Source organism: Melanostigma gelatinosum (genome assembly GCF_949748355.1).
Source record: "Melanostigma gelatinosum genome assembly, chromosome: 11".
In the NCBI taxonomy this organism is placed as follows: domain Eukaryota; kingdom Metazoa; phylum Chordata; class Actinopteri; order Perciformes; family Zoarcidae; genus Melanostigma; species Melanostigma gelatinosum.
In genome coordinates, this window is record NC_136644.1 from 7,311,302 (window position 1) to 7,327,799 (window position 16,498).

Here is a 16,498-nt window from a genome sequence, read left to right on the forward strand (position 1 = left end):
CCCCCCCCCCCATACCCCTGTTCAACACAAACGGTCCTGTCGGTCACATAACTGGTCCATCAAGGTCAACATTACATCCACGCCCAAAGAGGAGCCGGCTCAGCTGAAAGCAGTCCAGCATCACAGCGGTGTGTGTGGCCAAAAACAAACATTAAGAATACCAGAGAGGGAAATCTATGTGGAGCGTGTTTCCAGGATTGCTGCACAGAAAGTTGAGTACAAAAGAAGTCAGAAACATGGAAGTAAAAATTTGAGTGAGGAATGAAAAAAAAAAGGAATCTGGAAAAGTGTGATTGAGAGAGAAACAGACAGGACTGAGTAACACATGAATGATCAAGAAGAAGACATGAAAGAGGACAGCTTTTCCTTTTCCTGTACAGATTGGTGTGTGTCCTGTCCGTCTGTTAGACGACTCGTCCTCAGCGTCAGTCCCCCGTTTCTCTCTGAAGCTTTGATGTGAGGCCTCTGCGTTCACCCCAACAGGATATTACTCTTTAATGATCTCCTGATAGGGTTCCCCTCCTACACACGGCGGTGCAGACAGCAGAGATTGTGGGTGAAACATTTGTACAGAGAAACGCACACACTAAAGACGCTCAAACAGAGCGGTAGAGAAAGTTCACCGACCAACTTCAAGTCCTTTACAAGCCTCTCGAACACATACACACGCATGCACTGACACAAATAGGCCGCAGTCGTCCATTGTGATGATGGTTCACGCTTTTATTTCAGCCAGAAGGCTCGGGCTGGTCACATTTTTCAAAAGTTGTCTCCGTTGTATTGTGTCTGTTGAATTCACTCATGTGTGTCAGCAGCCATGTTTCCAACTTCTGACCAAACTACACTGTAGCTGAGTTTATTTGCTCCAAACCAGTTCATGGAATGGTGCATAACTTGCATTTAATTTATTCAACATTTCCTTAATTCGCTTGACAGTTAAATGAAAACGCAGTTTGTATGTCAGCAGTCACACTTGACCGACGTTATCAGGAGCCACAAAGGAGCCACTCGACCTGGTCAGACACTAAAATGACATTTGGATGAGGAGCATGTGAGACAGAGACAGTCGGAGTGAAATATAGAAGAGGTGTGAAAAGAAAGAAAGAAAGAACTAAGCTTGTGTATTGCCCACACTCAGAAGTACAGTACACAAAGGAGGATTATTCCGCAGGTAATCACACAGCAAACAGGTTTGAATAGTCAGACTCTGTAGTGTAATGTCTCAGCCGGAAAAAGAGCAGGATTTCCAACAGTCAACACACTGTGAGTTAGGAAAGTAAATAAGTGTTACAGCAAACGCAAAGCCACCGCTGATTTAATGCGTTCAGGGGAACAGTGAGTTTGTGTGCTTCTCGACAACATCATCATACCAAGCACGACCAAAACAAAAACCGTTCCAAGAGCGAAGCGATTCAAGTTGTGTTTGAGGCTCGTGCAGCGTCCCTCTCACGTCTCCCCTGCTTTGTTTCGTCCTGAGAAACCTTCTGCACACCCTGCAGGGGAGGTTCAGGTGAGCCGCTGAAGCGTGTCAAAGCACGTCGAAATCTCACTGACAGGCTCTGGGAATTGGGATGACATCACTGATAAGCCATGTGAATCGGATTTGCTTCACTTCCCTGGCGGCATAAGTAAGGGCTTTCAGAACAGACAATCGTGGGAGCAATAAATCTAAAACCTGAACTGGAAAACAAAAGCTACATTTCAGTTGACTCGGGGAGGTTGGGGGAATTGTTACTGAGCTGTGTCTTTTGAAAACTGGTTCTTCCAGCGTAGTTGCAGCTTTCATTTATTTGGAAAGTGATGTTTAGTTAGTATGAACAAACACCTGCCAATTTACAGCACTTCCTCTTAATTTAAGATTTTATGTAGTGTTCTCAGTGCACTTTGTGACGTTTTTGCAGCCTTGCAAATGTTTCCTTCTCACAGGCTTTTTTATAGCTAACACACTGTATATTGCATAGATACGTATGTAACTTATTATAGGGAACATTTGAGGAGGGGTCCTGCGAAACAAAGTCAAGAACTTTTCTTTTGCTGTCACCGTGTTATCATTGTACACAAAAGAATGGGGTCTGCATGATGAAATCAGGGAAATCTGCCTGTGCTGGACTGTGTATCGTTGACATTACGTGACCTTTTGAAATGTGAAGAAGTGCCACAGCTCCAGCCGTCGTGACTGTGTACTCAGACCCACTGATTACACTGACGGGCCTCGATGAGATCCCGATGTAACGATCGCTCCAGGTCCTCCTCATATGTCAGTCATCAAGAAGAGGTTTTATGGTGCGCAGCCACGAGAAGTCTGTCTGTCTGTGTGTGTGTGTGTGTGTGTATCTGTGAGAGCGAGAGGAAGAGGGTGTGAGAGAGAGAGAGAGAGAGTTCGGTTTAAGACCAACCTCCTTTAGCTGTTGCATGTTTCAACTAAGGTCTCAGTTCACTCCCTCTGCCTTGTCAGTTTGAGTGTGACTCAGTTGGTGCCTGTGTTTGGATTCTCCTCAGTGAGAAGCAGATGAGGTGATAAACGGCAACTGTGCATCAATTTCAAGGTAACCTCTTAATGATTCTCTTTTCTTCCAATGCAGTGTGTGACAGATGATGTGATCATTGAAATTGTTCCGGGTCATATTTATACGGTTACATTTTTGTCGTGTTTTTTTCAAACAGAATGTTAACATACTTGTTTCAAAATGAAGAGTTAATGCCATAAAGCAATGAATCTATTGCTTTATGGCACCATTTACACCTGAGGAAAAGAAAGGCTGCTACTGAATGTTATAGGAGATGCACTATAAACAAATGTATGATGCAGAAGTCACCAAATAAGAAACTTTTGTTTGTTTGACATTTTTTTGAAAGAAAAATCTTGACATTATTCTAAACACGAATGCTGATTGTTGTGATTATAACACACACATATTCTCTCAATCACATCTCATCCTGGATAACTGACTTTGAGATTCACTTATGATCTCATTCATTTTTTTTTATCCAGGACTAGATTCTAGCTCATTCAGCTGTTTGTGCTAACACGGACAAGTCATTTGAATTTCCCAAATTCTTGGCAACAGATTGAATGGGTTAAACTCTCCAGACCGTTTGTTAAATGCTAACATATGACTCAAGAGACGAGAAAAACATTCCCTCTCACGACAGAGACTCAAAGGAATGGAACCCCATCACCCCTGATAGATTTCAACATGAACATTGTCAGCTGAAATAATTCAACTTCAAAAGCATTTATGATTATAGTCTCAACTTTGTCATTGGACGTGCTGTTAAGAGTATTTGCATGTGTGGGAGACTTCAAACACACCTCATCTATGCTGTGGAGGTGGAATGCTGATGCTGGGGGGGGAAACCAGCTGCATGTGCGCCAAATTGAGTGCACATGTTGTGATGGTTCCTGTCTATCAACCTTACAGTGACTGACAAGCACTTTAAACACAGTTGGAAAGGCTGAATGTTTCACATCAAAATGATCCCTTCCGTCCCTTCGTATCGCATTCATGAGGTCATGACTAGTTTAAGTTTCAAATCGTCGCAATTTATACTCAAAAGTCACAGGAAAGTATGCATTCGACTTATCTACCAGCAATATGCTTGTATACGTGTAGGTATATGTCAGGAAGAGACACAGACATAGACAGCTGCCTTATTCACATCACCAGCCTACGCTTTACCTTCATGTGGGATTGTGATTCATCTTTTTTTACTCATGTGGCAAAGTGTTTTAAATGTCAGTGCAAGATAACATCGTCCTTTCAAAAAGGAAGAATTTTCACAGACATACTTGAACTAAAGAGTGTTCTGTTTTCCAGTGAATCTTTAAGGATCATGGTTTCAGCTATCTGTAGTTCTGTATCCTTTCTTTCCATTATTTTTCATGCTTTTTTCCCCCATGTCTTTCTGCAGCGTCCGGACCCTCTAACCAGGACAAACAGAGCTCAAGAGCACCGTCTTCTGGCAGAAAAGAAAACACCCTGCAGGGATTCTGGGGGATTAAGCTGCATCAACTTCATGTAATCTCTCCCTTTATTGAAGGAGCTCAGACATTTTGCTGTGTGTCTTTTTTCTTTGTACTTGGACAAATTCATCACAGCTCTGCCAAAAGCATGTCAACAAAAAGGACTTTATAGCCACTGACTGCAGTCAGAATAGAAGGAAAGCAACATAAATCATGGAGGCTTTAAGTTCTGCTCACGCAGGGACTCCCCCCTCTACGCCAATCTTCCCCACCGCCCCTACTGCCTCCTCTCCCAGCTACGTGCAGTTCTACTGGGAGTACCAGGACAACTCAGTCCTCGTGCAGCATTACAACTACACCGGCAAGCTGCAGAAAGACCGCTACCTCGAAGGCCTCAAACCTGAGGGCATTGCGTTCCTGGTGGTGTGTCTCCTCATCGTCCTGGAGAACGCCGTGGTTCTCATCGCCATTTGGAGGAACAAGAAGTTCCACCTGCCCATGTACTACCTGCTGGGCAACCTGACTCTATCTGATCTGCTGGCCGGGGTTACGTATATGGCCAACATCATCATGTCCGGATCCAATACTTTGAAACTGACGCCGTTGCTATGGTTCCTCAGGGAGGGAGGGGTCTTCATCACTCTGGCTGCCTCCATTATTAGTCTGCTGGCCATTGCAATTGAACGCCATGTCACCATGGTGACCATGAGGCCATACCACGGGGCGAAGCGGGGACGGATGTTGGCCCTGATTGGTGCAAGTTGGGCCCTGGCAGTGATTTTGGGGGTCCTCCCGATTTTGGGGTGGAACTGCATCCGCAGACTGGACCAGTGTTCAACAGTCCTCCCGCTTTATGCCAAGAGCTACATCCTCTGCTGCGTGTCTGTGTTCATCGCAGTGCTCCTGGCCATCGTGGTCCTCTACGCCAGAGTTTTTCGCATCGTCCGCACCAACACGCAACGCCAGCGGCTGGGCCTGTCGGGAAGCATGAGGAAGTGCTTGGTGAGGAAGTCGGAGAAGTACATCGCCCTCCTCAAGACAGTCACCATCGTGCTAGGCGTCTTTATCGCCTGTTGGCTGCCCCTCTTCGTCCTCCTCCTCCTGGATTTTTTCTGCCCCACCCGCAGCTGTCGCCTGCTCTACAAGGCCGATTACTTCCTGGGAGTAGCTATGGTCAACTCGCTCCTCAACCCGATCATCTATACTCTGACCAGTAAGGACATGAGGAGAGCCATTCTGAGGCTGCTCTGTCGGCCGTGTCTGATGACCCGAGATGGCCATGTGAAGAAGATTGGGATGCCATTTCTGGAGTGCAGTTTTAGTAAATCTGAGGTGACATCCCAGAAGTTAGAGGGGGGAATGGAGACGACCATTTCCTCTGGGAACGTTATCACCACCCCATCTCCTATTAAGGCCCTTTACCCCAAACTCTTCAAGTCATAAAGACTGAGACTGACTGATTGAGTGTGTGTGAACTGGTTTCCCCCCTGAACAGACGACATGTAGCACATCTTCTGTCGAGAGGAAGCAGCACTGGTATTGTCAAATTTTGGAGCATTGCCAGAAACAGAGGATGTATGAAATATTATGGAGGCACAAGAGAATCTTGTTTGGACAGATTGCTCACCTCAGAAGTGGTGCAGAACTTAATTGTGAGCTGATTACAAAACAAAATGCCATAAGGATGCCACTCAAATGTGAACAAACAAACACTCTTTTCTTTTTACGAGTATGCTAGGGATAAGTCTCCTGAACTAATTTGCACTGAAATATCACAATGGACAGAGAAGCAGCCTCAGATTCAATTTCCCCGTGGTTCTACAGTTTGTGTCGAAGCCTGGAAGGAGATGTCTGCAAACCCAAATGACTCTTGTGACTGAAAAAAAATGTAATTGCAACATTTTCTGGGTTAATGGTGAATTTGCCTATTTGAAGTGCCTTAAATGCAGCACAAACACGTCTCATGTGTGTATTATGTGCATCTGCAGACACCTGGATTTCGCTGGTTCGAAGGCCCACAGTGTGTCAGATTTGTTGAGATAGAATTGTGCGATGCACCCCGACACATATGTGATGCAGGGAGACCGAGAGACAACAGGAAGGAAAGAGAGAGACGGCGCTCACTCTTAACTGTCCTTACAGCTCAGTGAAGAATGCTGCGGCGTAGTTGTGGTAGGGAGACACAACATTAAAATACCCCCCCCCCCCCACCCCACCCCACTGTTTTGAAATGACAGACGGTTTTAACCTATCTGATGCTGAGTGGAAATTCATTGAGGTTTGGTGTCCGATGTCTTTAAATGTCAGTCTGGCATCTGCAGGAAAACTGCAACAGCAATCTAAACAACCAAATGTCATCGTATAATGTAACGGAGGCTTTCTTTCCATCATGAAACTATCATGCTGATAGTTTAACTGAAACCAGATGAGGTGCAATGGCATCACTTGTAAGTATAAGCTGAAAAAAGGATCGCTTTAAATATTTCAACTCGCAAACAAAGCAGTGGATGTAATTAATCCTCATGCAGCTGCAGGACTTTTAAGGGTAAATATTGTGCCTAAATCATACAGAACCAGTGCAATTATTCCAATACTTCCCTTTGCTGTCCATCATGTTAACAGAATGTTTCCGGTTATAGTTTAAGGTCCGGATTTTTCATTATTATTATTATTATTATAAATTAGTTTGACGTCGTTATTTTTACACAGATGTTTTTAATGGATGAATCCATTGTGTGCTTTTTTTTTGTACTCGAACTCATGTAGTGAACCTTTTGTATTTCTGAAGACTTTTCATATCATCTGTTTTGTAAATTATATGTATTTTGTAACCAGAAAAACTTCACCTTTCTTTTCATAAAAGAAATAAAATGTTTTCTTAAAGAATTCCGAAGAGGTTTCGGTTTGTTATTACACTGTGTGCGCATACAAACGTGTCTGTGTGCGTTTCGTTGTGTGTAGGTTGTCTGAATGGAAGAACAGTTCCTGAAGAAGCACCACAGGAAGGCGGCCCCCTTGTCTCACATCTGGTATTGGTATTGGCCTATATACAGCCTTGCGTGCTGGCTTTAATGTTACAGACAGGAGAAACTCAACAGGCTGCCAATTCAACTTAAGTTTGTGTATTAGCGAAGGGCTGACAAAGACAGCTATAGGGCGTATAGTTCAAGAGATGTATTGTGTGGCTTTTACTTGGCTTTTCCCCCGATCATGCATTTAAGAAACACTGCCTTCTAGTTGGGTTATTATGAATGCCACAATGTCCAAGATTGACAAATGTGAAATGAAGTCTTGATTTTGTTTCTCTGCATTCACAAGTGTTGCCACTGCCTGCCGGACCGCTTTAAAATCGAAACCATTATTAATATTACATATCCCTCTGACCATAAACATAAGTGTGGTGTGACTCTGTAAACAGCATATGTGCAATATTCTATTTAGGGACATAGGCTGACTTTTCACACCTCTAACAGAAAAATGATTACGCGCAAAGCAACTCCAAGACATTCAGCTTCAAGCAAAGTCTAGTGTCAGACATCCTGACAAACTACTTGTTTCACTTTTAAGTGACCACTTATCTCAAATAAAAAGTACAACATGGCTCTGGGGCACCTTTGATTTGTAGGTGCAGGTGTTCCTCCAGATGTTGCCTGTATCCACACAGCACAGTGCCTGCTGACAGAGGTCAACATGTCAGGGAATCTTTCCCGTCCACCCAGCTTCCTTCCTGCTGCGGAAATCATACAACAAACTGGACAGATAGAAGTCACGAGTCATCCGCCGTGACAGTCCCAACCACAGACTTGATAAATAGAAAACATGTACATGAAAGTAACTCACACAACTGATCCTGTGAGTGCAGCTTTACCCTCAGCTGCAGAGCAGACAGACAGTGGGAGTCTAGTCTAGGAGTGTCCATTTGGAGCCCCAAGGCTAACCTCGCTTAATTCCTCTGACTGGAACACACAGACTGAGGGCAGCGTCATCGCTCTGCTGGGGAATTGTTGGTGAAGGCTGATTCAAGGCTTGTCATATCATATCAAGGGGTTTTCATGACTGTTAATGCTTCATCATCAATTTCACTGACCGTGAGGGAGCAAAAATGTATATCTGTCCTGCTTATTTGGTTTAATAAGCTGTGGAATCTGGGTCCCAACAAAGCTTGAACATTGTTGTACAATATAATTACTGGCAGCTCACTCCCGCATGATTGCAACACATGTGTGATCATATAATGATTTATTTTGAACGAGTAACTGATGTGGGTCTTTTTGCGCCTGCACTGTCATAGTTGGCTTTTGACGCCACCTTGTGGCTGTTTGCCAGAATAGAGTGACCTGAATTGCGTATTTTGCAAGAGGGGGGACTGCGTGGAGCATATTTCTGTCATCTGCGTTGATCTGTAGCAGCCACTCACAAAGATATTTCTAGAAGGAAGGGAACGTGTCAATTAACATGAACCAACCACACATAGACCTGCAGAGAGGGAGCAATTTGGGTTGATAGGTAATTAGGGGTCACTATAGTCATGTCTCTTGATCACCCTTATGTTTTTATTTTACGCCACTAAGCAATTGCAATTAGCAATTTTCTGTTTTATTTTCAAATTTCATTATGAAGTAATAATAAATTAGCTTTACGTATTGCACTTTTTGTACTTTAGTAGTTCACTCTTATTCGCGATATCCCTTTCAACTTGTCACAAAGTGTAGTGGACACATGTGACCAGTGTAATATGCAGGTCGTGTTTGTGTTGTTTGTATCAGATTTGATTGTTGTCGCTGACGCTACAGTGTTTTGGTTTTTTTTGGCTTCGTTGTTCTTTTTTTCTGAGGGTTCCTTCTCAATAAAAGCCCCCTCCTTCGGGACGTACTTCAGTTCCACTACTCGTCAACAGAGGCGGGTCCAGCGCGGTGGAGGCGGGCTCTTATTGTGAAAGCGAGAGGAGGCCGGTACAATGCTTAGTCATGGTGAGTTACAGCTTCTCCCCCCCCCCCCCCCTCCCCTCCACTTCTTCCTATGTGGCGCACAGCTCGGCAGACCGCGATGGAGGAATTGAACTAGACAACGTGAGTTTCTTTAATTACAAATTTAAGCTACGAGTATTGATTCACGGGGACTGTAATGAGGGCAGATGCGAAAGCTTGTCGTTCATCATGTGTCGGCAGCGCTTTGTTAGCATTTCTGTGCTCCCGGGCTCTCAGTCGTTACGTTGCTGTCTATTATTAGGAGCCGATTTCGCTGTCCGCTCTGTTTCCGAAACGTTTAACTTGTTATCGGTGGCGTCTCGAGCTGTTCGTCATGCGTGAGATGAGGTACATCGACTTCACTTTTCGTCGCAAAACAAACAGAGAATTTAACGCGAATCGACTCTTCTGCACGTGTGTTACCCCGCATTTCGGAGTGTTACCCCGAATACCCCGAATTTCGGAGTATTTGATCAAAACAGGCACATAAATGATCAACGTTGGACCCGCAGGCGAAACGGGGCTTTGTGTCAAAGCTCTTAATGTTGGAGTAATGGCGCGCACATCTAATTCCATCTGGGTTTATGTAAGGACTGGCTGCTCTTCTGGGTGATGTTGTGGTACAGCCAGTTCTACTGTTTGCTCGGTGAAGAGTTCACGATGAGTCACCGAGGGAGAGCTCTGAGAAACACGGTACACACTCGTGTTCGTGTGTAACTCTTACCAGCCTGCATGTGGGCTAAGTTTAAAGTTTAAACCACTCCAGGTCTGAAGTCTCTGCTAAATGGAGAACTGCAGGCCTGGACCGTGGTTCTCAAACTGGGGTGCAGGGTCTACCAGGGGTCCTTGAGGGGTGCAGAGAGTCCCCAAAGTACTGAGACATTGATCAGTCTGTTACTGCCTACTGCTGTACTATTGGTGTGTATGAGGATGTATGTTCGTATCACAGGTTTCACCTTACCCACAAAATACATTTGTCTACCAAGTTAGAGGTGTAACTCGATGAGCCGTTTTTGTAAAGCTGAAACATTTGACAATCTATTATTGACAAAAAAACACTGTCGTAAAGTATTTTCTCATTTCTGAATTGTGATCATGTGCTGCTTGTCTTTTACATCATTATATAACACGGAATAACTGAACTGTGATTGGACATTTTTTTGATTGATAGAAGAAATAATATGCAGATTATGAATATCATAATATTCATAGCTGGTTGGTCTTTTTTTAAATGTCAGAATTCACTAATCTGCAGAGCCCACGGTGATTCTTCCAGCAAGCTTATTTTAGCCCCAAAACTAACGGCAAACTCCTGAAGAAAGTACGTTTACGGTCACGGTAATAATGGCAGACAAAATCATCACATCTCCACATTTGAGAAGCTGAAAAAAAGCAACTTTAGTCTGTTTGTTTGGAAAATGGTTTAACTGATTATCACAATAGACACATTTTCTGCCGGTCAATAGATCCACTGGTTGTTTCAGCTCCAATAGTTATATTTAACATCCAATCTCATGGGCCAAACGAGGAGATCTATATTTCAGTATATAATGTACATGGTATAATAATTAGTTTGTTTCAGCCTAACTGATTAACAATCGTGTGTGTGTGTGTACATACAACTTATGGGTGCTTTGTTGTACAACTGAACACTCCAGCTGGACAATTAGCAACTGCTGGCTGCTCTTTGCACTGTATGTCACAGCGACACAGGCAGTTCGGTTATTCTGGAAAGAAGAAGTTGGATTGACAGAAATAGAGGTGTTGTTGTGGCAGCATCCCTCGAGGCCATTTTAATGGTGTGCAACAGAGCAAGTGTGTCTCTCTCCATGGACCCGGGGCCTCCATACTCCTGAAAGAAGTATTCATTTCTAAACAAAACCGCAATTTCCTGTTTTATCATCCGCTGCAGTGGATTGGATAGAAGGTTCAATTCAAACCTCTTTAATTGTGATTGAAAGCTGGTGGTTGCGTGCGTCTGTTGCTGCATCGGTAAGAGTGTGCTTTGGTGTGTCGTTGCCTCTGCTCCGACCTCCAGCTGGATTTGACACAGGACAGAGCGAAAGCACTCAGTCATGCTGCCCAGCTCAATTAAAGCCAAATCCAAGCCACTCCATCGCCATTCCAAACAGACATCCCTCCCTCACCATTCCTCACACACCTGCGCTAACCTGTTTTATTTTATTTTTTTTTTTTTTTTTTTTTTTTTTTTTTTTTTTTTGGAAGACTCTTTAGTAGTGCAAAGCTTTTAAAGTCGGTCTTAAGTTCAGATGTGGAAGTAACTTGTTAACTAAGTTGCGATTTAATCTTCTTCTCACAAATGCGTATAACCAAAGATGAAAGGAAGTGCTATGATGAGTAAAAGTAGCCCACTCATCATATAAGGGAGGAAACCTTGACCTGTGTGTGTGTGTGTGTGTGTGTGTGTGCAGATAAACTTTAGCTGTGTAAGTTGATGGAGGCCGACTGGTGCTGAGCCCCTTGTTACATGGGACACTGTACTTGTCAGCAGATGTGTACACAGATATGAACAGTGGCAGGATTTATTAACTCTGCCTTTTTTATGAATTGTTTTGAAAGTATGTGACTGTGCCACTGCGTGAACATACACGCTCACTCACTCTCGCTCTCTTTCCTTCCAGTTGGCAGCTGAGCCAAAAGCTTCCAAGTAAACACAGCGCTGCAAAACAAATTCCATAGCTGGGCAACCTCGAGGAAGGCGTCTCTGGAGAAAGCCAACACCCCCCCCCCCCTCATTGCCACGGGCTCCCAAGTTACGCTTACGTCACTCGGCACTGTTTTTCTACTGTCACATGTGCGGTATCTGACTCTGCAGCTCTCAGCACACGTGTAGCCCTCTGTTGATATTAAAAAAATGTATGTGTGGGGGGCATTTTTACACAGTCTCGAGCCATTTTTGATTATGTTGGACCTGCAACATGTGAAAGTACAACCAGCCGTGACGGGCAGCTCACACAGAAGTCTCTAGTGATGCCATAATGAGCAGTATGGTTGGACTCAGGTACTGAACAGAGCGAGGAAATCCTCATGTCCACATTAATCAGAACGTGAACTCTTCCACACAAACGAATACCGGGAGAGCCCAGAGCTTTCTGTTCAGCCGTCTGCCAAGTTGTCTGGTTTTGAATTATTTTTATTTTGCCTGTGCATTGGTGCAAGCATGCCCCATAACGCTGCCCGCAGTTCTTGAGAAAGAGACCCGGGAGGAGGAGACAGGGTAGGAAATGACAGAATGCCTGACAGAATACAAAGCGCTGGTGACTCCGTCCACGCGCAACGGCCACCGCGTCTTCAGCTACACGCTAGAGAGCCACACGGCGGCCGCCTTCGCCATCATGAACGAGCTGCGTCTGGAGCATCAGCTGTGCGACGTGACGCTGCGTGTGCGCTACAAAGACCTGGAGGCGGTGGACTTCGTGGCTCACAAGGTGGTGTTGGCCTCCTCGTCCCCGGTCTTCAGGGCCATGTTCACCAACGGGCTGAAGGAGTGCGGCAAGGAGCTGGTGCCCATCGAGGGGATCCACCCCAGGGTGAGTCGGATGACGACTCTTCTTGACGGACGTCTTTATTTTATTTTAGTTGACACACAATCCCACTCGCAGATCATTAAACGTTAATTTTTTTTTTTTTTTTTTTTTTTTTACAAAACTAAACTGGAATATAACCACTGTTCTTCTAACATAAACCAAAGGTTAAGTTAAAGGTCTTCATGGCCTCTCGCTATTGTGACATCATCCTTTTTAAAAAAAAATTGAAATTTTTTTTAAATTAATTAATTAATTTTTTTTATGAATGAATGAATTTTATTTATATAGCGCTTTTCACAGACAGTACTATCACAAAGTGCTTAACAGAGCAGACATTTAAAAGCATAAAAAACACAATGTGACCCTAGGGTCAATAAATTATCTACACAGAGTGAATAAAAAATGTTAAAGAATAAAATAAAAATAAAATAAAAATGTAAAACATATTTTAAGAGCAGGTCTAGGACATGGGTTTACTTTTACACAAACGCCAGCCTAAACAGGTGGGTTTTTAGCTGGCTTTTAAAAGTATCCACAGTATCTATAGTACATTATAGCAAATGTGCTATTTAAAAACAACCCGGATGAATTCTCAGTAGTTTGTTTTGGTTTCTCATGACTTTGAAGTATTACTATACCTCAGTATAGGTGTGTGACCGGTGTCTAGATATAAATAGCACCAGAGCCTTATTCCTTTCTTCCTTAAACTCTCCCCGTCTCTTTCCGTCTCGCTCATTCAGGTCATGGACCGCCTGATAGAGTTTGCCTACACAGCCAGCATCTCTGTGGGGGAGAAGTGTGTGATCCACGTGATGAACGGCGCCGTCATGTACCAGATAGACAGCGTGGTCAAGGCCTGCTGCGACTTCCTCGTCCAGCAGCTGGACCCCAGCAACGCCATCGGCATCGCCAACTTTGCTGAGCAGATCGCCTGCATGGAGCTCCACCAGAAGGCCCGCGAATACATCTACATGAACTTCAGCCAGGTAAAGTGGCGGCGGAGCTGTCGACATTTGTTTTCGTTTGATTTTGATAGTTGACGGTGTAGATGCAGACAGGCAATGTGGTGAGAGAGAGGATTGGGGGGGGGGGTGGATGACATGCAGCACAGTCACTGCTCATGACTGACAAAAAAGAAGCTGAGCATTCCTATTGGACATTTTTTTTACACACACTGTGCCTTTTGTGCGATGATTCTCAAGACTGCAAACTATGACTCATGATGAGTATGGATTTATCTGTGCAGCACACAAACAATGAAGGGACATTCACTATTGATCTCTGATAAGAAGGTAGAGGCAGGTCAGGCCGCTCACTGAGTCACAGATGTCTCAAGTAACATCAATCAGTGGTTCAGTCTTTCACAAATGTGCTTTTCTTTACAAAAAGAAAAAATCATGAAGTGAATAAATTGAGGTATTCAAGGGATTTTTCTAAATACATTTTCTCCATATGAAAGATACACACAGGATAACGTTTGATTGCATGCACGCCTCTTATGAATTGAAAATGTACTGCGACGCTCATGGCAGGATGCCGGATTTCTCGAGTGCGCTAGTCTAAATACGCCTTATCTTGTTACTGTCTCCTAAATAATCTTGACATCTGACCAACGTGTTACACAAACGAAACCTGGTTTACTGACTATTTCGAGCAAAAATGTCCAAAATGTGTTGGTTCCAGCTTCTCACTCGCGTTTTCTTGATTTCATCTGACATTAGAGGCGCAATGTGTCGCATTTTGGGGGGATACATTAGCAGAAATGGAATATAATAATAATAATAATAATAATACATTTTATTTATATAGCGCTTTTCATGACACTCAAAGACACTTTACATTAAAATCATCATATATAAAAACAATACACTAAACAAAGTACACAATAATAATAATAATAATAGTCACGCATTAAATTAAATTTAAAAAGGAGGGCTGTTTCAGTGCTGTGAGCGGAAACCAGATTGAAATGGCTCGAACAGGTCGTTGGAGATGAGGTGGGCTTTGAGTTATGTGGCGACAATGCGTTCCAGTATTTTTGACAGAAAAGGAAGATTTGAAATGGGACGGAAATTGCTCATGGTGTCAGGGTCAAGTCCAGGTTTTTTGAGGATGGGGGTGACAGCAGCCAGTTTAAGTGTGTCGGGGACTGAACCGGAGCTGAGGGAGGAGTTGATGATGACTGTGATGAGTGGTGAGACGGCTGGGACACAGTCCTTGACCAGGTTAGATGGGATAGGATCCAGGATGCAGGTGGAGCGTCTCATTCCAGTTGTGAATTTAGGCAGCTCCAACGGGGACACAAGGGAGAACTGAGAAAGGGGCTGAGGGGGGGCAGGTGGAGAGATGGAAAAGGCGGGGGAGGTGTTCAGGTTGCTGTAGATGGTGTCAATTTTTGTTTGGAAAAATGAAAGAAAAGAGCTGCATTTGTTCACTGTGAAGGATGTGGAGGTGGTGTCCTTGGGTTTGAGAAGCTTGTTTATTGTAGAGAACAGAGCCGTTGGGTTAGACTGTGGTAACGCACTGTGTGACTGCTGTTGCTCCAAGCGTCGTGCTATTATGGTAAAGATGGCCTTGATCAGAGCTCTTGTCTTATTAAAAGCTTTCATCTCTCCCCCTGTCCCTAGGTGGCGACCCAGGAGGAGTTCTTCAACCTGTCCCACTGCCAGCTGGTCACCCTCATCAGCCGAGACGAGCTCAATGTGCGCTGCGAGTCCGAAGTCTTCCAGGCATGTGTGGCCTGGGTGCGCTACGACCGGGAGAACCGGCGGCCGTACGTCCAGGCGCTACTCCAGGCTGTCCGCTGCCACTCCCTCACCCCCAACTTCCTGCAGACCCAGCTCCAGTCGCTGGACTGGGACCCCCAGTGTAAAGACTACCTGGCCCAGATCTTCCAGGACCTCACCCTCCACAAGCCCACCAAAGGCATTTCTTGGCGAACACCCAAGGTGCCGCAGCTCATCTACACAGCAGGGGGTTATTTCCGTCAGTCTCTGAGCTACCTGGAGGCCTATAATCCCTGCACAGGAGCCTGGCTTAGGCTGGCCGACTTGCAGGTGCCCCGCAGTGGCCTGGCAGCTTCTGTGATCAGCGGGCTTTTCTATGCTGTGGGTGGAAGGAACAACGCGCCCGATGGCAACATGGACTCGAATGCATTGGACTGCTACAATCCTATGACCAACTGCTGGCTGCCGTGTGCACCCATGAGCGTACCGAGGAACCGAATCGGAGTCGGTGTCATCGATGGCATGATATATGCAGTCGGTGGATCACATGGGTGCATTCATCACAATAGCGTTGAGAGGTAAGCGAATTCAGCTTCATAATGCCGTTTTATTTTTTTTATATGCATTCGCTTTGGTCTCCCTCTGCTCACACATAGTCAGTGAAGCCACAGCCTGCTTTATCCTTTAAACACGCAACTGGTACAGGTAAGTACTTCCATTGTGCTGCAGGTGTAGCTTTGATTTGTGCTGCAAGCCCAATGAAGTGAGATCATTTCAGTGTCAAGCTGTCTGTGGTTTGGCTCGGTGTATACGTTCAGTGATAAATAAGAGCTGAGATGTGTGGCTGAAGCCCAGCTGACCTTTATAACAGAGGAGGATGCTCTGGTCTGTTTATGAGTTATCTAGTTAATGAGGAACGGCTAACTTCCTGGCACTTTAAAGCTTTTGTTCCACTTCCTGAAATATGTTTTTATATCAGTCAAAGCTCCAACGAGGAAGCTTTAATCAATTATTTTTTTTGTGTTCTATAACTAAACAGTAAATGACATGATGGCTGAAAATAGAATAGCAAAGTTTCTCTCCCGCGGCCTGTGTGTTCCAACTCTTTATCGGTCATATGCAGCAGCGCTCTTACTCGCTATATTCAGAAGGAACACCTCGAGTTAACTACCTTCCCACGGTTTATAGTTCCCGACTGGAAAATGGTGTTTTTGTTTGCTCAGCGTCTTCTCGACAGCTGGTCTGGACAGTGAGCCAGCAACAGCATGAATTGTGACGAGCCATAAAAGGCTG

General features: G+C 44.5%; 2 protein-coding genes across 2 annotated transcripts in view; both read left to right on the forward strand.

The window, feature by feature from the left end:
* The first annotated feature begins 2,454 nt into the window (after positions 1-2,454).
* s1pr5b (sphingosine-1-phosphate receptor 5b) lies at positions 2,455-6,804 on the forward strand. The gene is made up of 2 exons (XM_079277921.1): positions 2,455-2,546; positions 3,913-6,804. Exon 2 carries the CDS (start codon positions 4,178-4,180, stop codon positions 5,405-5,407), a length of 1,230 nt encoding a protein of 409 aa, XP_079134047.1. The 5' UTR covers positions 2,455-2,546; positions 3,913-4,177; the 3' UTR covers positions 5,408-6,804.
* Positions 6,805-8,991: 2,187 nt separating this feature from the next.
* The window catches only part of keap1b (kelch-like ECH-associated protein 1b), a 10,627-nt gene continuing 3,120 nt past the window's right edge, over positions 8,992-16,498 (forward strand). The window contains exons 1-4 of the mRNA XM_079278012.1: positions 8,992-9,033; positions 11,574-12,482; positions 13,220-13,465; positions 15,107-15,783. Coding sequence (XP_079134138.1) covers positions 12,177-12,482; positions 13,220-13,465; positions 15,107-15,783 — 1,229 coding nt within the window. The 5' untranslated portion in view covers positions 8,992-9,033; positions 11,574-12,176. The remainder of the gene's footprint in view (positions 9,034-11,573; positions 12,483-13,219; positions 13,466-15,106; positions 15,784-16,498) is intronic.

What these genes read in the sequence shown, in the direction of transcription:
- s1pr5b (XM_079277921.1), top strand. Translation starts at nt 4,178, where the DNA reads ATGGAGGCTTTAAGTTCTGCTCACGCAGGGACTCCCCCCTCTACGCCA.